This window comes from Colobus angolensis, unplaced genomic scaffold (genome assembly GCF_000951035.1).
Source record: "Colobus angolensis palliatus isolate OR3802 unplaced genomic scaffold, Cang.pa_1.0 Scaffold115, whole genome shotgun sequence".
Lineage (NCBI taxonomy): Eukaryota > Metazoa > Chordata > Mammalia > Primates > Cercopithecidae > Colobus > Colobus angolensis.
In genome coordinates, this window is record NW_012112586.1 from 559452 (window position 1) to 577236 (window position 17785).

The 17785-nt window shown below is 55.1% G+C and overlaps 1 protein-coding gene across 1 annotated transcript in view; it reads left to right on the forward strand.

The window, feature by feature from the left end:
- The window catches only part of GOLGA3 (golgin A3), an 81583-nt gene that overhangs the window by 56494 nt on the left and 7304 nt on the right, over positions 1 to 17785 (forward strand). The window contains exons 17-28 of the mRNA XM_011960757.1: positions 1256 to 1519; positions 3393 to 3487; positions 4896 to 5112; positions 7141 to 7284; positions 8556 to 8753; positions 10029 to 10145; positions 12613 to 12752; positions 13291 to 13423; positions 13924 to 14046; positions 14896 to 15060; positions 16219 to 16382; positions 17018 to 17773. Of these exons, the coding sequence (XP_011816147.1) occupies positions 1256 to 1519; positions 3393 to 3487; positions 4896 to 5112; positions 7141 to 7284; positions 8556 to 8753; positions 10029 to 10145; positions 12613 to 12752; positions 13291 to 13423; positions 13924 to 14046; positions 14896 to 15060; positions 16219 to 16382; positions 17018 to 17207 (1950 nt within the window). The 3' untranslated portion in view covers positions 17208 to 17773. The remainder of the gene's footprint in view (positions 1 to 1255; positions 1520 to 3392; positions 3488 to 4895; positions 5113 to 7140; positions 7285 to 8555; positions 8754 to 10028; positions 10146 to 12612; positions 12753 to 13290; positions 13424 to 13923; positions 14047 to 14895; positions 15061 to 16218; positions 16383 to 17017; positions 17774 to 17785) is intronic.

The window sequence follows — 17785 nt, forward strand, 5'->3', positions numbered from 1 at the left end:
GCCCGGCTAGTTTTTTTGTATTTTTTTTAGTAGAGACGGGGTTTCACCGTGTTAGCCAGGATGCTCTCGATCTCTTGACCTCGTGATCCACCCGTCTTGGCCTCCCAAAGTGCTGGGATTACAGGCTTGAGCCACCGCGCCCAGCCTCTTTAACTTTTTTTAAAGGTACTTAATCTGCAAAGTCAAGACGCACTTCCACAGCGGGGTGGGGGTCTTGGCCCCTCAGATCTCCAGGGGCGGCTGTCACTGGAGCGCCTGTCAGCATACCCTGTTGTGCTCACTCTGGGGAGCTGTGTGTTGTGCAGTGTTGTTACCACACAGGTTGGGTTTGCCATTTAAAATGTCTGCAAAATGCACATGGAGTTCCAGCATTGAAACAAATTATGATAACCCAAAAAGACATGGAGTATAAATTTTGTGTCAGTGAAGCCAGTACCTCCTGTTGGATTTTATGGGATCTGAGCAAGGGTGACCCCGAAGCTGTATTGTCCGTGGTGCTGTGTTTTATTTCTGAGCGAGGACAACACCTGAAGCAGCGTTGTGAGTGCCGTGTTTTATTTTTTTTGAGACAGAGTCTGACTCTGTCGCCCAGCCTGGGGTGTAGTAGTGCTGTCTCAGCTCACTGCAGCCTCTGACTGCCAGGTTCAAGTGATTCTCATGCCTCAGCTTCCTGAGCAGCTGGGACTACAAGCATGTGCCACCATACCTGGCTGGTTTTTTGTATTTTTAGTAGAGATGGGGGTTTCACCTTGTTGGCCAGGCTGGTTTTGAACTCCTGACCTCAGGCGATCAGCCAGCTCGGGCTCCCAGAGTGCTGGGATTACAGGCGTGAGCCACCACGTCCGGCCTGCTGTATTTTATTTCTGAGCAAGAGCGGCCCCTGAAGCAGTGTGGTGAGTCCTGCTTTGTTTTGCTACTGAGCCACAAGCAAGGGGAGTAACCTGTTGGAAGCAAAGCAGTGCAGTTGAAGGCAGGAGAGAGCCAGACTCCTTGGAATTGAAGAGACGTCTAGGAGGCCGGTGTGACTGCCTCGTGCACCACACACAGACTCTTGTTTCAACAGGCCGTGATATCACCTGTGGGTAAAAAATGGTGTGTCTCAGTCGATGAAGGCTTCGATTTGGTGAAATGTATCTTTTCCTCAAAAAAGTTATGTCTCTGATAAGTGGTAAACATTTTTGTTGAAGCCAGCTTGACCCCCAGAAGTCCCCGTGCCCACCGCCCGGCGTCGGCTCACAGCTTCTGTCTTTGGCAGGTGATGGTGGAGGCCTACCGGCGCGACGCCACCTCCAAAGACCAGCTCATCAGTGAGCTGAAAGCCACCAGGAAGAGGCTGGACTCGGAGCTGAAGGAGCTGCGGCAAGAGCTGATGCAAGTGCACGGGGAGAAGCGGGCCGCGGAGGCGGAGCTCTCGCGCCTGCAGAGAGAGGCGGCCCAGGTCCGTCAGCAGATGGCCGACCTTGAAGGGCATCTCCAGTCAGCGCAGAAGGAGCGAGACGAGATGGAAACACACTTGCAGGTCTGTCCGTGTCGGACTGACTCACTTGATGGGGAGGATTCGGCCGAAGTGCTTGGGGCGGAGCCGAGTCTGGGGCGGGGCCGAATCTGGGGCGGGGCCGAGTCTGGGGCGGGGCCGTGTCTGAGGCAGGGCGGTGGCAAGGCGGGAGAGGCTTTTGGAAGAACAGCTGGGAATATGGCCCACCTGGAGCACAGGTCACAGAGGGGCAGTCAGGTGAGGCCTGGTAAGTCCAGGTGACAATGTTGCATGAAGGGAGGGAGTGAGAAGGCCCCGTGAGGCACCCAGCTTCTCCCCATTGCCATGGGCTCCCGGGATCCAGTGTGTGAGGACCGCGGCTGTCATGCATAAAGCAAGGGTGAGTGTCTTGTGGAGACCCCACGTCGGGGCAGGGCACCGGGACCCGGGGACCCTGGGAGTCCCTTGTGGCTGGGTGTGGAGCTGGGACTGGCCAGAGCCAGTCACATTCCTGTGGAAGCTGAGCCTGGGCTGGCTTCTGCACGCAGTGGGTGTCCGGGATGCTGGTGACAGTCTCTCGGCTGCAGGTGACAGAGCAGGTGAGCGGGAGGTGAGGGGTGCGGGACAGAGGCCACAGTCCAGGATCCTGTCCAGACATCCAGGCCGAGGAACAGGGAGGTGAGACGAGAAATCGGGAGAGCAACAGTAAATTTGGGGAGGGTCGTTTTGCTTATGATGTTTCTGAAGTTGCCGGAGAGGACCGAGCCAAGGTCCCAGCAGGCGGACTGGTCAGCGTGTCTGGCTCATCAGGAGCCAGGCTGAGGCCGGGAGTAGGCGGTGTGGTCGGCGCCGGTCAGTGTTGGAAAGTAGGGGCCGATGGAGGAGCGCCGGTCAGTGTCAGAAAGTGGGGGCTGATGGATTAACGCTGATGCCGGGGTGGGGAGGTGGGCCGAGGGGAGCGCCAGTTCCTTGGGCTGCAGGAGGCTTGGAGGACACAGCAGTGGGGGCAGAGCACGTTCAGACCCCACAGCTGCAGGCCTGGGCTGGTTGTGGGGACTCGCCTAGCACACAGGAGCTGGGGAAAGGCTGCGAGGGCAGGAGCAGGTGGGGGACGTGGCCGTCAGTGTTCACAGTGGAGGCTGAGGAGGGCATCCAGGGGGCTCCTGGGAAGGGTCCTGGGGTCTCCAGGGACGAGTCCCAGGGGCCTCTGGGGAGGGGTTCCGGGGGCTCAGGGAGGGGTCCAGGGGCTGTGGGGAGGGTTCCCGGGGACTCTGGGGACGGGTCCAGGGGTCTCCAGGGAGGGGTCCTGGGTTTCTGAGGAGGGGTCTGGATCCTTGAGGAGGGGTCCTGGGTCCACAGACTTTCCTGTGAGCTAGTCATGTCCTGTTGTGCCTCTGATGCTCTGGACACAGTGTTTGGAAATGGTTGTTGGTCTCAATAATGAGTGGTTTGTGGCCGAGCACAGTGGCTCACGCCTGTAATCCCAGCACTTTGGGAGGCCAAGGTGGGTGTATCGTGAGGTCAGGAGTTCAAGACTAGCCTGGCCAATGTGGTGAAACCTCGTCTCTACTAAAAATACAAAAATTAGCTGGGTGTGGTGGCGGGCATCTGTAGTCCCAGCCACTCGGGAGACTGAGGCAGGAGAATCACTTGAACCTGGGAGGCGGAGAGGTTGCAGTGAGCTGAGATCACGCCCCTGCACTCCAACCTAGGCAACAGAATGGGACTCCATCTCAGGAAAAAAAAAAAGAGTGGTTTGTAAGAAGGTAGACGTCTCTCTCAGGATTTTTCTCAAGGTGCAAGTCCTCCAGGGCAAGCCTGTGCAGTGCCATTGGCGGGGACAATGGGCTGGAGCCCGGGAGGGGAGACAGGCTGGGGGTTTCAGTGCCGCTCCTCACGCCTTCCTTCCCTTCCGAAGTCGTTGCAGTTTGATAAGGAGCAGATGGTTGCGGTCACAGAGGCCAACGAGGTGCTGAAGAAACAAATTGAAGAGTTGCAGCAAGAAGCCCGAAAGTAAGTCCGTGTGTGTGCCCGGGGGAGGCAGGAGAGCCCCGTGGGCTGCTGCTGTTGTGCAGGGACACCCTCCCTGGGAGGTGCTGTGGTGGCCTGGAACGTTAAGGTCCAGGTTTGGAGTCCATGTGGTTTGGTGGCTGCTCATCTGCGAAATGATCCGAGTTGATCGTGGACTTGCTGAAGCTCCTGTAACAGAAGCTCCCCAGGTGTTTTTATGTTTGACTTTTTGTGCAGCATCATCCCCTCTCCCAGCTCCTACCCTGCGAGACGCTTCGATGTTCGTCCTCACACGTCACACTCACATAAACATGAACACACCTCGCCGGCACACGCCCGTGCATACGTGTGTGCACAATCAGATGCCGTTAGGGGCTGCCTTACCCCAGTGGTGCACAGACCTCGCCGGCACACGCCCGTCAGTATGTGCGTGCACACGCAGATGCCGTCGGGCCTTCTTCCTCTGGTGTTGTGTGCTGTGCTGCTTTGCTTTGTTATTTTTGTAGAGATGGGGTCTCACCATGTTACCCAGGCTGGTCTCGAACCCCAGGGCCAAGCAGTCCTCCTGTCTCAGCCTCCCAAAGTGCTGAGATGACAGACGTGAGCTACCATGCCCAGCTAAATGCATAGTTTTGGGATATTTTGTTTGTTTTCGAAATGGTCTCTTTCTGTCGCCCAGGCTGGAGTGCAGTGGTGCCATCATAGCTCACTGCGTCCTCAACCTCCTGGGCTCAGGCGATCCCCCCAGCTCAGCCCCTGGAGTAACTGGGACCCCAGGTGTGCACCACCACGCCTGGCTAATTTTTTAATTTTTTTGTAGAGATGGGGTCTCAGTATGTTGCCCAGGCTGGTCTCAAGCTCCTGGACTCAGGCGATGCTCCCGCCTCGGCCCCCCAGGATTCCAGGCGTGAGCGTCTGTGCTGCTTTGCTTTAATCAGCTGGTGATTTGCTCATGAATCTGATGGCTGAAATTTTTACCGATATTCAAGAACATTTCTGTGTGGTAGGAGCAGACTCTTTCTCTGCATTCACAGGGTCGTTCATAAGCTGCCCCAAGAGGAGGGCAGGTCTGATGCTGGTGGTGGAAATGGTGAAAATTCACTGAGTGCTTCCGCTGGCCTGGCTCTGCGGGAACACCCGACATGGACTGATCCTTCGCTGTGTGCAGCCCCCACAGGACAGACACACACTTACCCGGCTTTCCTAGGGCAGCTGGGTTCTGGGGAGAGCGAGGGTGGGGCGTGAGCGGAGGCAGCCTCCCCGTGGCCCAGGGTCTCGGCCACCGAGCCCGTCCTTCAGGAGGGGCTTCTGAGACGCACTTCCTGTTGCCTGCTGTTGCGAACCAGAATGCCAGACGGTCGCGTCAGAGGATAATTCAGCTTCTTCTTGTGTCTCCCTCGCGACACCCCAGGGCCATCACGGAACAGAAGCAGAAGATGAGGCGGCTGGGCTCAGACTTGACCAGCGCCCAGAAGGAGATGAAGACCAAACACAAGGCCTACGAGAATGCGGTGGGCATCCTCAGCCGCCGCCTGCAGGAGGCCCTCGCGGCCAAGGAGGCTGCGGACGCAGAGCTGGGCCAACTCCGAGCCCAGGGCGGCAGCGGTGACAGCAGCCTGGCTCTACATGTAGGTAACGCCGTGCCATCCCCAGCCAGGGTTGCCAGCCCCTCAGTGCAGGAAAGGGCTCTCCATCAGCAGTTGTCCCCTAAAGCCTCGCGGGGCCGAGCTCACGTGGGAGGTGGCCGCTCTCTCAACTCCGCTCAGCATCGAGGTTGCCAGGAGCCCGCAGTGACGGAGCATCGCCTCGCAACCCTCATGAACCCTGTGCGGTCTGCGGCCTGTGGCCTGCGGCCTGCGGCCTTCCCTGATTTTCCTCAAGAAATCTCCTTGGCTCAGAGAAGTTCAGCTGCTCCCTTGGGGCAGAGGGAGGGCCTGCCCTGGTCCACTCGCGTTCCAGCAGCCTCTGTGCCAGGAGGAAAAGCAGCCTCCGCACTCGTTGAGAAGCAGGAGTAGGGGTGTGGGGTCAGCGTTTGGCAGGGTTCGGGGAGCGTTTAGAGGTAGCCACGTGGCGGTGGCCCAGAACAAGCCGGTGCCCTTGCTGGAGGGCTCTGAGCAGGGCCTTCCGTGGAGGCCATGGCCCTCTGTGCTCTCTTACCTTACGTGGTAGGCATACCATTCTATCTGAGTAAGTTCATCTGCATTGTATTTATTATTCTCCAGTTCGTGTCCGTGCACTGACAACTTAGTATTTCTTCTTACATGTGGTTTGTTTCTATTTCCCGTCCACTTAAGAATGTATGGGTAAGAGGAGACTGTATCATAACATGGGGTTTTCTTGTCAAATTAAATAAATTCGGCCAGGCATGGTGGCTCACACCTGTAATCCCAGCAATTAAATAAACTCAGCCAGGCACGGTGACTCTCACCTGTAATCCCAGCACTTTGGGAGGCCAAGGTGGGAAGATTGCTTGAGCTCAGGAGTTTGAGACCAGCCTGGGCAACATGAGACCCTATGTCTACAAATAATACAAAAATATTACCCGGGCATTGTGCACGTGCCTGTGGTCCCAGATGCTTGAGACGCTGAGGTGGGAGGATCACCTCAGCCCAGGAGGGGAGGCTGAAACTGCAGTGAGCTGTGATTTTGCTGCTGCACTCCAGCCCAGGCGACAGAGAGAGACTCTGTGTCTAAAATTAAATGAATAAATCAAGTGCTCCTTCTCACCTGATTGCTTTGTAAACTGTTGGGGAGATTGATTCAGTTGCCATTTTCCTTGGGCTCACTAAGGGCTGGGGTGGGGAGGGCGCAAAGGCCGGGCAGAGCCAGCCAGCCCCTCGCCGCATCGTTGCAGCTGAGGAATAGCACGGCCGCGAGCCGATGTCTTGTGTCCGTACGGGCTTCACCCCTCGCAAGTGATGGCTTTTGGCAAATTTCTCACCTTTTTGACCCTCAGTGAAATGAGGTCAAACTGTGGTGCGTGAGAACCTCTTCACGTGAGGGTGGTTAGGTGGTACCGGAACGTGCTTGGCAAGGGCCTGGCACCATCGCGGCAACAAGTGGGCAGGGTGTGAGAGCACACCAGTGCCTGCATGTATCCATTGAGGTGTGAGCATGTGTGTGCGTGGCGTATGGAGTGTTTGTGTGCATAGTGTGTGCGGTGTGAGCACGTGTGTGCATATGTGGTGTGGGGTGCGAACATGGGTGTGAACGCGTGTGTGTGGTGAGCATGTATGTGCATGTGGGATGTGAACACGTGTGTGTGGTACATGAGCATGTGTGTGCGTGTGGTCCATGTGTGTGTATGTGATGTGTGGTGCGTGAGCACATATGTGGTGGTGATTACACCTGGTGCTGCTTGCTTGCCACAGGTGGTGATTTATAGCCATTATCTGCAGGTCAGATTTTCTTCTGTATTTTTGAAGCATTGAACCGAAGAGATGATTTTGTTTGTCCCAGCTGTCCCCGTGCATCACCGTGTGCCTGCTGTGGTCGGTTAATTCAACTTCTTTAACATAAAGGAAGGTTGTGAGACTGTCACACAGCTGGTGTCTGGTGTGTGCAGCCACACAGCCTCCTGCCTGCAGGTGCCACGGGAAGTGAGGGGGGTCAGGGCCTGTCCCATGACCAAGTGTCCGTTCTGTCTTGGCCCTTAGGAAAGGATCCAGGCCCTGGAGGCGGAGCTGCAGGCTGTCAGTCACAGCAAGACTCTGCTGGAAAAGGAACTGCAGGAGGTCATTGCGCTGACCAGCCAGGAGCTGGAGGAGTCCCGGGAGAAGGTGCTGGAGCTGGAGGACGAGGTGAGGCTTGGCTGTCTGCAGTGGCGGCAGCGTGGGGCAGGTGACATGATCCCTGGGCATGCCGCCACGCGTGTGGCCCAAAAAACAAAACTTCACCGTGCGCCTAGCGTTGCTGCTTTTGGTGTTGCCACCTTCTGACCATCAGCCTCTGACTCTGTGGTGGGGCAGGCCCTGACTCTAGCCCTCTGAGGAGGATCACTGTGTTACAGTCTCTTTGGTGGAATGGTTACAGAATTCATCGTGCAACCCTTCTCAGTTCAACTGCTTTGGTTTCAAATAAGAAACCCAACTTGGCCGGGCGAGTGGCTCATGCCTGTAATCCCAGCACTTTGGGAGGCTGAGGTGGGCGGATCACAAGGTTAGGAGTTCGAGATCAGCCTGACCAACATGGTGAAACCCCGTCTCTATTAAAAATACAAAAATTAGCTGGATGTGGTGGCGGGTGCCTGTAGTCCCAGCTACTCAGGAGGCTGAGGCAGGTGAACTGCTTGAACCCAGGAGCAGAGATTGCAGTGAGCCGAGATCGTGCCACTGCAATCCAGGCTGGGCAACAGAGTCAGACTCCGTTTCAAAAAAAAAGAACTCAGATCTCAGGTTCAGAGACAGTTCTCACTTCAGCGGTGCTGGTGGCAGCTCAGTGTCCCGGCCCCTCTCCCTCCCCAACCCCTCTCTGGAGCTCCGTCACTCTAGGGCGGCCTGTTCCACTCACTATGTCCTGTCCTGAAATGGTTTTGCTCATGCCCACCCTGCCGATGGCCCCAGGAGAAGGCTGGGCTCTTGGCCATGGGGAGGAAGGAGAGGGGCCTGGGGAAGCAGCTGACCATGACCACAGCAGCCTCCATACCATGAAGCAAGCATGGTCCTGTGGTGTCCATTGCTGTTTCTGTTTTTGTTGTTTTGAGACAGTCTCGCTCTGTCACCCAGGCTGGAGTGCACGATCTTGGCTCACCTCAGCCTCCGCTTCCCAGGTTCAAGTGATTCTCCAGCTTCATTCTCCCGAGTAGCTGGAACTACAGGCACCTACCACCACACCTGGATAATTTCTGTATTTTTGGTAGAGATAGGGTTTTATCATGTTGGCCAGGCTGGTCTCAAACCCCTGACCTTATGTGATCCCCCCACCTCAGCCTCTCAAAGTGCTGGGATTCCAGGCTGAGCCACCAAGCCTGGCCTGAGTGTCTGCTTTTTCGTATTGAAAACACCTGTTTCTGGGGTGCATGAACTCCACTCACCAGTGCGGGTAATTTCACAGTGACGGTGGTATGTTTCAGCTTCAAGAATCCAGAGGCTTTAGGAAGAAGATAAAACGCCTGGAGGAGTCGAACAAGAAGTTGGCTCTCGAATTAGAGCACGAGAAAGGGAAGCTTACGGGCCTTGGACAGTCCAACGCAGCTCTGCGGGAACACAACAGTGTCCTAGAAACCGCTTTGGCCAAGAGGGAGGCAGACCTAGTCCAGCTGAACCTTCAGGTATTCAAACTCGCCACACTCAGGCCAGCAGCGGCGTGAGAGTTGCTGAGGCTGCATGCACTCCGAGAGTCTCACCCAGATTCAGTCACCTGTGCTGAGTCCTAGCCCACCCGGCCTGCAGCCGAGAGAACAGGCTTGGGTCGGGGTGACCCACAGGCCTGGGTCCCCGGCTGTTGGTGCAGGACTGGGCTCTCTGAGGTGAGGCTGCAGCCCCTGTGTGTGCTCAGTTCACCTGTTTAGTTGAGGGGCAGACGTGTTTAATTGAGGGGCGGCCTGTTTAGTTAGTTCAGGGGCAGACCTGCTCAGTTGAGGGGCAGACCTCCCATGCAGGTGTGGCTGAGTTCCAGTCCCAGGTGGTGATGTTGTATGTAGGGGGCACTTAACGAGAGGTTCACGCAGTTCAGAACTGGGACTCAAACACTGACCTGGGTCTCACTCCGCTGCTCAGGCTCCACAGTCTCTCTGGATTGAGGACCAGGCGGGGCATTTCAGGGAAATCCTGGGGGCCACATCAAGCTGCTGGTGTTGACTGTCCTGTCTTAGTTCCATATTTTGCCCTAGTTCCCACCACTTCCGTTCTGTTTGTACCTGGCCGCAACCCCTGATTTATATGTATTTTTTGAGTTCCCAGCCACCACATTCCTTTTTTTTTTTTGTTGTTGTTAGTAATACAGAGGCTCACTCTGTCTCTCAGGCTGGAGTGCAGTGGCAGGATCTCGGCTTCCCGCCTCCCGGGTTGAAGCGATTCTCCTGCCTCAGCCTCCAGTATAGCTGGGACTACAGGCATGCGCCACCACGCCCAGCTAATTTTTTATATTTTTAGTAGAGACGGGGTTTCACCGTGTTAGCCAGGATGGTCTCGATTTCCTGACCTGGTGATTCACCTGCCTCAGCCTCCCAAAGTGCTGGGATTACAGGCGTGAGCCACCGTGCCCGGCCCATTCTTTTTTTTTTTTTGAGACAGGGTCTGGCTCTTGCCCAGAGTGGAGGGGAGTGCAGTGGCACCGTCATAGCCCACTGCAGCCTCGACCTGCTGGACTTCAGCAATCCTCCTGCCCCAGCCTCTGGAGCCGTGGGGCCACAGGCGTGCCACGTTCTTGAGTGTGGCTCTGTGGTCGTGCTCCCGCAACCCAGGATTCTGTTTTTGTCACAGATTCTTCAGAGGTGGAGTTTCCTCTGCCTCCCTGGCGAGTGCCTGTGCCTGTGATGTGACGTGTGCAGCCTTGTGTGTTTGCAATTTGACGTCCTTATCTGTCCTCCTGCAATCTGATCTAGGTGCAGGCGGTTTTGCAGCGCAAAGAGGAGGAGGATCGCCAGATGAAGCAGCTTGTCCAGGCCCTGCAGGCCTCACTAGAGAAGGAGAAGGAGAAGGTGAACAGCCTTAAGGAGCAGGTGCGTGCCACTTCCTGGCTCACAGGGCGTTCCAGAGGACGCTCCAGTGCCTAGAAATCTATGCAGAGTCCTTCACACACCAGCCTCCTTCTAGCAGTTACAGAGAGCAAAGGTGCGTTGCAGTTGTTGGTGATGGAGGCTGCAGAGCACCTGGTCTGGTCCTTAGAAGGTGGTGTTAGATTAAATGGCGGTGCAGCTGTGAGGACCTGGGGCCAATGAGCTCCATGTGCATGTGTATTTCTATTGTGCTAGGAACGGTGTCCTGTGTGTCTTGTTGCATTGCAAAAGCAAACTTGAGAATAGCATAGGATCCCGTTTGTGTTCGGCAGACAAGAGGGGTGGTTCTGTGGACCCTTCTCTGTGTAGAGAGCTGTCTTTTGGTGGCTGGCGCCTGCCCTGCTTCACCTGTGTTCACTGACACATTGGTCAAGTTGCCAGCGGAGGCCCATCCTGACCCCCAGGTGCCCTGTCTGGGCCCTGCTCCTCTGTTAGAATGCTGCCTGCTGGCTACCCCTGCCATGCCTGGCACAGAGCAGCTCCTGCTAGCACGCTTGCCCTGTGTGTGCACGTGGGGGGTGTGCGTGCATTCGATGCTCATGTATAGTAGAAAATTTCTAGGAGGAACACCAGAAATAACTGGTTTTCTCTAGAGAAAGGCAGGAAAGAACACATCACTTTTCCTTTAAATCCTGTTTGAATTGAACTTGTAAAAAATTACAAGTTATAATTGCTTCACAATTCAAACTTTTTTTTTTTTTTTTTGAGGCGGAGTCTCGCTCTGTCGCCCGGACTGGAGTGCAGTGGCCGGATCTCAGCTCACTGCAAGCTCCGCCTCCTGAGTTTCGGCCATTCTCCTGCCTCAGCCTCCCAAGTAGCTGGGAATACAGGCGCCCGCCACCTCGCCCGGCTAGTTTTTGTATTTTTAGTAGAGATGGGGTTTCACCGTGTTAGCCAGGATGGTCTCGATCTCCTGACCTTGTGATCCGCCCGTCTCGGCCTCCCAAAGTGCTGGGATTACAGGCTTGAGCCACTGCGCCCAGCCCACAATTCAAACTTTTTGGCCTAACAGTAAAGCTTCTTTCGTGCCTATAACCTGGCTTTGCCACAGCCTTTAAGAACTTTTCTATGATAATGTAATTGAGATAAAAATTAAAAGCTTCTTGATTTTTTTTTTTAAAGGGGTGAAACAATAAAGTTTCCTTATAAATAGAATTAATTTTAAGATGTAGCAGGTGGCTGGGCACAGTGACTCACGCCTGTAATCCCAGCACTCTGGGAGGCTGAGGTGGGCAGATCACCTGAGGTCGGGAGTTCAAGACCAGGCTGACCAACATGGAGAAACCCTGTCTCTGCTATAAATACAAAATGAGACTGTCGTGGTGGCACATGCCTGTAATCCCAGCTACTTGGGAGGCTGAGGCGGGAGAATCGCTTGAACCCAGGAGGCGGAGGTTGCAGTGAGCCGAGATCACGCCATTACACTCCAGCCTGGGCAACAAGAGTGAAACTGTCTCAAAAAACACCAAAAATGTGGCAGGAATATTTTAATAGGAGCAGTTAACAGCTTTCTTTTGGCCTCCCAGCCCTCATCCGCCCAGCCATTTAACCCTTGCCTGGGGCCTGCTTCTGGGCCGTGGTTCAGGCTGGGCTCACACGGTGCCCCAGCTCTCCAGCTTTCGCTCTGTGCTTAGGTTTCACTTAATGCTTTTCTTTTTTTTTTTTTTTTGAGACGGAGTCTAGCTCTGTCCCCCAGGCTGGAGTGCTGTGGCCGGATCTCAGCTCACTGCAAGCTCCGCCTCCTGAGTTTCGGCCATTCTCCTGCCTCAGCCTCCCGAGCAGCTGGGACTACAGGCACCCGCCACCACGCCCAGCTAATTTTTTGTAGTTTTAGTAGAGACGGGGTTTCACCGTGTTAGCCAGGATGGTCTCGATCTCCTGAACTTCGTGATCTGTCTTGGCCTCCCAAAGTGCTGGGATTACAGGCGTGAGCCAGCACGCCCGGCCTATTTATTTTATTTTTGAGACCAGGCCTCACTCTGTCACCCCGGCTGGAGTGTAGTGGCGTGATCACGCTCCCTGCAGCCTGGAACTCCTGAGCTCAAGCAGTCCTTCCACCTCAGCCTCCTGAATACCTGGGACCACTATGCCCTGCTACGTTTTTTATATTTTGTGGAGACATGGTCTTGCTCTGTTGTCCAGGCTGTGAATAAACTGGAAGAAGACTATATAAACTATTTTGACCGAAAAATGTTGAATGAATGTTTGTGAATCAATGTTCTCAAATGAATGTTCGTGTTCATTCAACAGACAGCAGCAGCCACATGAGTGTGCCGAGCTCCGGGTCAGGTGGAACTTGACAGGCCTGTGGAGAAGCACACGCCAGCAGCCAAGACGTGCACGGGGCTGGGAGTAGATTCACCTACTGGTGCCATGCAGGGTATGGACAATGTGATTTCCTTCCTCCTAGGTGGCCGCTGCCAAGGTGGAAGCTGGGCACAACCGCCGCCACTTCAAGGCGGCCTCCTTGGAGCTGAGTGAGGTGAAGAAGGAGCTGCAGGCCAAGGAACACCTGGTGCAGAAGCTGCAGGCTGAGGCCGACGACCTTCAGTGAGTGCCCGGGCCCTGCACAGCGGGGCCTGGGCCATGCCAGGCCTCACACACGGCTGTCCTGGCAATGGGCGGGGTCTAATTCATCACCTTCAGTGCAGCGAGGGTCATCTATATTTTGCAAATTGCCGAGTACTTGAGTGTGAATCATAGGAGAGTAGAGGGCACCCAATGTCTGTCTCCAGAAGCCTGAGCCTCGCTCACTGCCCCGTGTCCTCCCCCGAGAGAGAGCGCCCAGCACGAGTACTTAGCTTCAGGTCCGAGGCGGGAAGGGGCGGCCCGGCGCAGGGCTGATGCTGTGGCTCTTTGGGCCCCAGGCGCTGTGGATCCGTGAGGGGAGCTGGCGAAGGGTGAGTCTCAGACGCTTTGTGAGGACTGCCCGGGTGCACACTGGGGCACCAAGCATGGCTGCAGCTCGCAGCGCACAGCAGAGGGCCTGCCGAGATGGATGCCTTCCCCAGGCAGCGTTTCCCAGCAGGAGGGCACGGCATGCTGAAGGCGCACGGCAGTTCCCTGCTTTCTTGTTTTTTTACGCTAGGATTCGGGAGGGGAAACATTCCCAGGAGATAGCACAGTTCCAAGCGGAGCTGGCTGAGGCCCGGGTGCAGCTCCAGCTCCTGCAGAAGCAGCTGGACGAGCAGCTCAGCAAACAGCCTGTGGGAAACCAAGAGGTGATGGTTCACGGGGGGCTGGACTCACGGGTGCCCTGGGTGACTTCACTCCATCCTACTCGGGGAGGAATAGTGATGGTTTTCTGAATATGGTATTAAAAGATAAACCAGGCCGGGCGCGGTGGCTCAAGCCTGTAATCCCAGCATTTTGGGAGGCCAAGGCAGGCGGATCATGAGGTCAGGAGATCGAAACCATCCTGGCTAACACGGTGAAACCCCGTCCCTACTAAAAACACAAAAAATTAGCTGGGCGAGGTGGTAGGCGCCTGTAGTCCCAGCTACTCGGGAGGCTGAGGCAGGAGAATGGCGTGAACCTGGGAGGCGGAGCTTGCAGTGAGCTGAGATCGTACCACTGCACTCCAGCCTGGGCAACAGAGCGAGACTCCGTCTCAAAAAAATAAATAAATAAATCAAATGAACCGACACACAGCTAGAGCTGTTTTCCAGGGCAGTAAAGCCGCTTCAACATTCTGTTGGCCATGTGACTTTCCCCTCTTTAGATGGAAAATCTCAAATGGGAGGTGGATCAGAAAGAAAGAGAAATCCAGTCCTTGAAGCAGCAGCTGGACTTGACGGAACAGCAGGGCAGAAAGGAACTGGAAGGGCTACAGCAGCTGCTGCAGGTATCTGTGTGTGAGGCGCTGGGCACAGGTGGGAGCAGCACTTCCCGGGGCGGCCCCTGGTTCCCGTGCCGTGTGGCCTGTGGCCAGGCAGTGCTCCCGGGGAGCTGGCACCCTTGTCCAGTGGGGTGCTCGCAAAGTCACCTGGTCCACGTCACATGGCAGGACGGAGGCAGGGCTAAAGCCTGGGCCGGCTCCAATCCCTTGGCTGCGCTGTGTGACATAGACCAAGAATGTGATTTCATGGAGTCCAGCAAATGGGAGGGTGCATGGGAAAAATTTGCCAATCTGCAGTAAACTTGACAAAAAGCTCAGGGTTCAGTCTTGGCTGCTCGGGAAAGGAGTGTAATTGCCGAGTCCCCCTCCTAAATGAGGGGCTTGAGTCACAGTGAGAATTTATAGATACAGGCAGAGGAGCATCCATCAGCCAAAAACCCAGAATCTGGCCAGGCACAGGGGCTTCATGCCTGTAGTCCCAGCGCTTTGGGCAGTGAGCTGTGGTTGGGCTGCTGCACTTCAGCCTGAATGTCAGAGACAGACTGTCTGGAAAACACAAAACAAAACAAAAACCCACAATTCGAAACTTTGTGAGCGTCAGCATGACAAAGGAGATGCTCATTGGAACATTTCAAATGTCTGGATTATGGATACTCAGCTGGTAGGTGTGATGCAAATTTTCAAAATTCCAAAAGTTGACACACTTCTGGTCCTGAGTGTTTTGGACCTGGACCGGGACCATTGAGACGGCGCCGAGGAGGACACACATGTGCTTAACCTATGAAAATACAAACTCGTATCTTGGCAGGTTGTTTAAGATCTGTTAACTTAAAAATCTGACTTCATTTTCCACAGAATGTCAAGTCTGAGTTGGAGATGGCCCAGGAAGATCTGTCCATGACCCAAAAGGATAAATTCATGCTCCAGGCAAAAGTGTCGGAGCTGAAGAACAACATGAAGACCCTGCTCCAGCAGAACCAGCAGCTCAAGCTGGACCTGCGCCGCGGTGCAGCCAAGACGGTACTCAGGCCCGCGTCCCTCCCGGGGTAGCCAAGCTGCGCTGTAGATGCTCTTGGACAGGAGGCTGGCAGGCGTGTTAGTCATTCAGACATAAACGGATGTCCGTTGATGTTGTTTAGCCCACGCTGAGCAGCGGCTGTATAAAGTCAGTGATAATGAGATATCCTGCTCAGGTGACAGATGAAATCATTTCATTCTGGTTTCATTCATCCAGCAGCATTTGCCTCATTTCTGAATTCAAATGCCACTTTGTTGGCCAGGTGCGGTGGCTCAAGCCTGTAATCCCAGCACTTTGGGAGACTGAGACGGGCAGATCACAAGGTCAGGAGATTAAGACCATCCCGGCTAACATGGTGAAACCCCGTCTCTACTAAAAAAAATACAAAAAACTAGCCGGGCGAGGTGGCGGGCGCCTGTAGTCCCAGCTACTCGGGAGGCTGAGGCAGGAGAATGGCGTGAACCTGGGAGGCGGAGCTTGCAGTGAGCTGAGATCCAGCCACTGCACTCCAGCCCGGGCAACAGAGCGAGACTCCGCCTCAAAAAAAAAAAAAAAAAGAAAACAAACAAAAAAAAACAAATACCACTTTGTTACAATGTGCTTTGTAAAGCAGATGAGCAGCTGGTCTGTGACTTGGCAGTCCCTGCTGTGTGCGAAGGGCTGGGACCTGGGAGCTGTGCCCAGGCGCCCAGCGGTTTTCTGTGCTCAGTCCACATCCATGCTTTCCAGGAGGCAGGTGGGAGGGCAGTGCTCAGATTCAGAGGCCGTTTTGCGTCGTCTGCCTATCTGTGGAAAAAGTCTGAAGTCCTAGAAAAGGGAGCCTGAGTTGGAAAACGTACTTAATTTCTTAGGGTAATTCCACGTCAAGGCCTTGAGTCTCTGACGGGAAAAGCCTCTGGGAGAGCTGTAAGTCTGTGGCTCGGCCCCGTCCTCCTGCGGACCCAGGACTTAGGTTAAACCTGTCTCTGTTTTGCTGGGGGTTTGTGCCTTAGGAATAAAGGTGTTTCCTCAGCCAGCTATTCTGGAGCTCTGGGGACTGCTGTGCTGTCACAGCAGCCGGGACGGTCCCCTTCCCAGAGGCCCCATGTCCACCCGCTGAGGAGGCCCGTCTGCCACATGCTGTGCTAGTGGGAAAGCTGATCATGTGCTTTTCAAAACAGAGAAAGGAGCCAAAAGGCGAGGCCAGCTCTTCCAACCCCGCCACGCCCATCAAGATCCCCGACTGTCCGGTTCCCGCCTCGCTGCTGGAGGAGCTGCTGAAGCCACCGCCTGCTGTGAGCAAGGAGCCCCTCAAGAACCTGAACAGCTGCCTCCAGCAGCTCAAGTACGACCATCTTCCGTGCTGCACTTCAGCTAGTCTTAAAGATTATGCCCTCTTTAGCTGGAAGGACACTCCTGGTGCCAGCACTCAATGAGTGCCCGGCAGAGTTTGAGCAGGTTTATATAAAGGTGGGGGGACTCACACAGCCTCTGAGGTTTACATAAGGGGGGGACTCACACACACAACCTCTGAGGTTTATATAAAGGTTGGGGAGCTCACACACAGCCTCTGAACTCATAGGCGGAAACTGCCGTGATAGGCTGAGAAGCTGGAAGGCCACACCCAGTGCACCTGGCAGCCTGAGGCTGAGTGAAATGTGTAGGGTGGGGCCAGGCGGCACCCCGAGGGAAGGTAACGGAATGGAAGTCGCGTGTGCCAGGCCTCAGTGACAGCTTCCACCCTGCCGCCTGGTCAGGACTGGTCCTTGAGCCTGTGTCCTCTTGCGTATGCCCTCTGCCGTCCTCTGCACAGTGTAGAGAACGGTGCCGAGAATAGCTGAGCTTCTGTGGTCTCGGTTGGTTTGCGGGTCCCCGAAGCTGCCCAGCTCCACTCAGGTGCTAGCGAGCGAGGCTGCCCACGGGTGGCGCGTTCTGCCTGGCACGTGTGTGATCTGGGCCGCCTTCCTTCTTCTGTCCCAGGCAGGAGATGGACAGCCTGCAGCGCCAGATGGAGGAGCACACCCTCACGGTGCACGAGTCTCTGTCCTCGTGGACTCCGGTGGAACCAGCCACTGCCAGCCCTGCGCCCCCTGGGGGTCATGCCAACCCACGTGGCAATGCCCAGAGACACAGTCAGAGCAGGGCTTCCAAAGAAGGGCCGGGACAGTGACTGCTGCAGACTCGCCTCCGTGTCCCGCTGTCCGGAATGCTGTCTCTATCCATGTTCTTTATTCGATTGTGTGGCCGATGTTTTTCTAAGACATGAAATTTAAATTTTGTTTTGCCTTTAACAAGGAGTAAAATATATAACAGAATGAGAGCCAAGGAGTAGAAAAACATTCGAAGATTACAATTAGCTTTTCCCATGGAATGACCAAATCTTAAAAGCCTAATAGGCTCTCGGCGAGGAGCTTCGCACGTGTCTGAAGGGTTATTTGTAGGACATGTCTTCTGAGCGGTCACCAATGCTGCTCTCTGCAGGTGACGGGGAGAGGCTGCACGACAGGGTGTGTGGCACCAGTGCCCGGCCAGGCCGGCTGCAGTCTCAGTTCCCTGTTGGGTTCAGTAAGAGCTTTACTTTTCTGCAGAAATGAAATTTTATTTGCACCTTTGGCTTTTTGCTTGTTTTTTTGGATAGCCATCCCACCATAGGATGTGTACGTAGGCAATGAAGATCATAACCCAACCTTTTTTTTTTTTTTTTTTTTTGAGATAGAGTCTCGCTCTGTCGCCCAGGCTGGAGTGGGG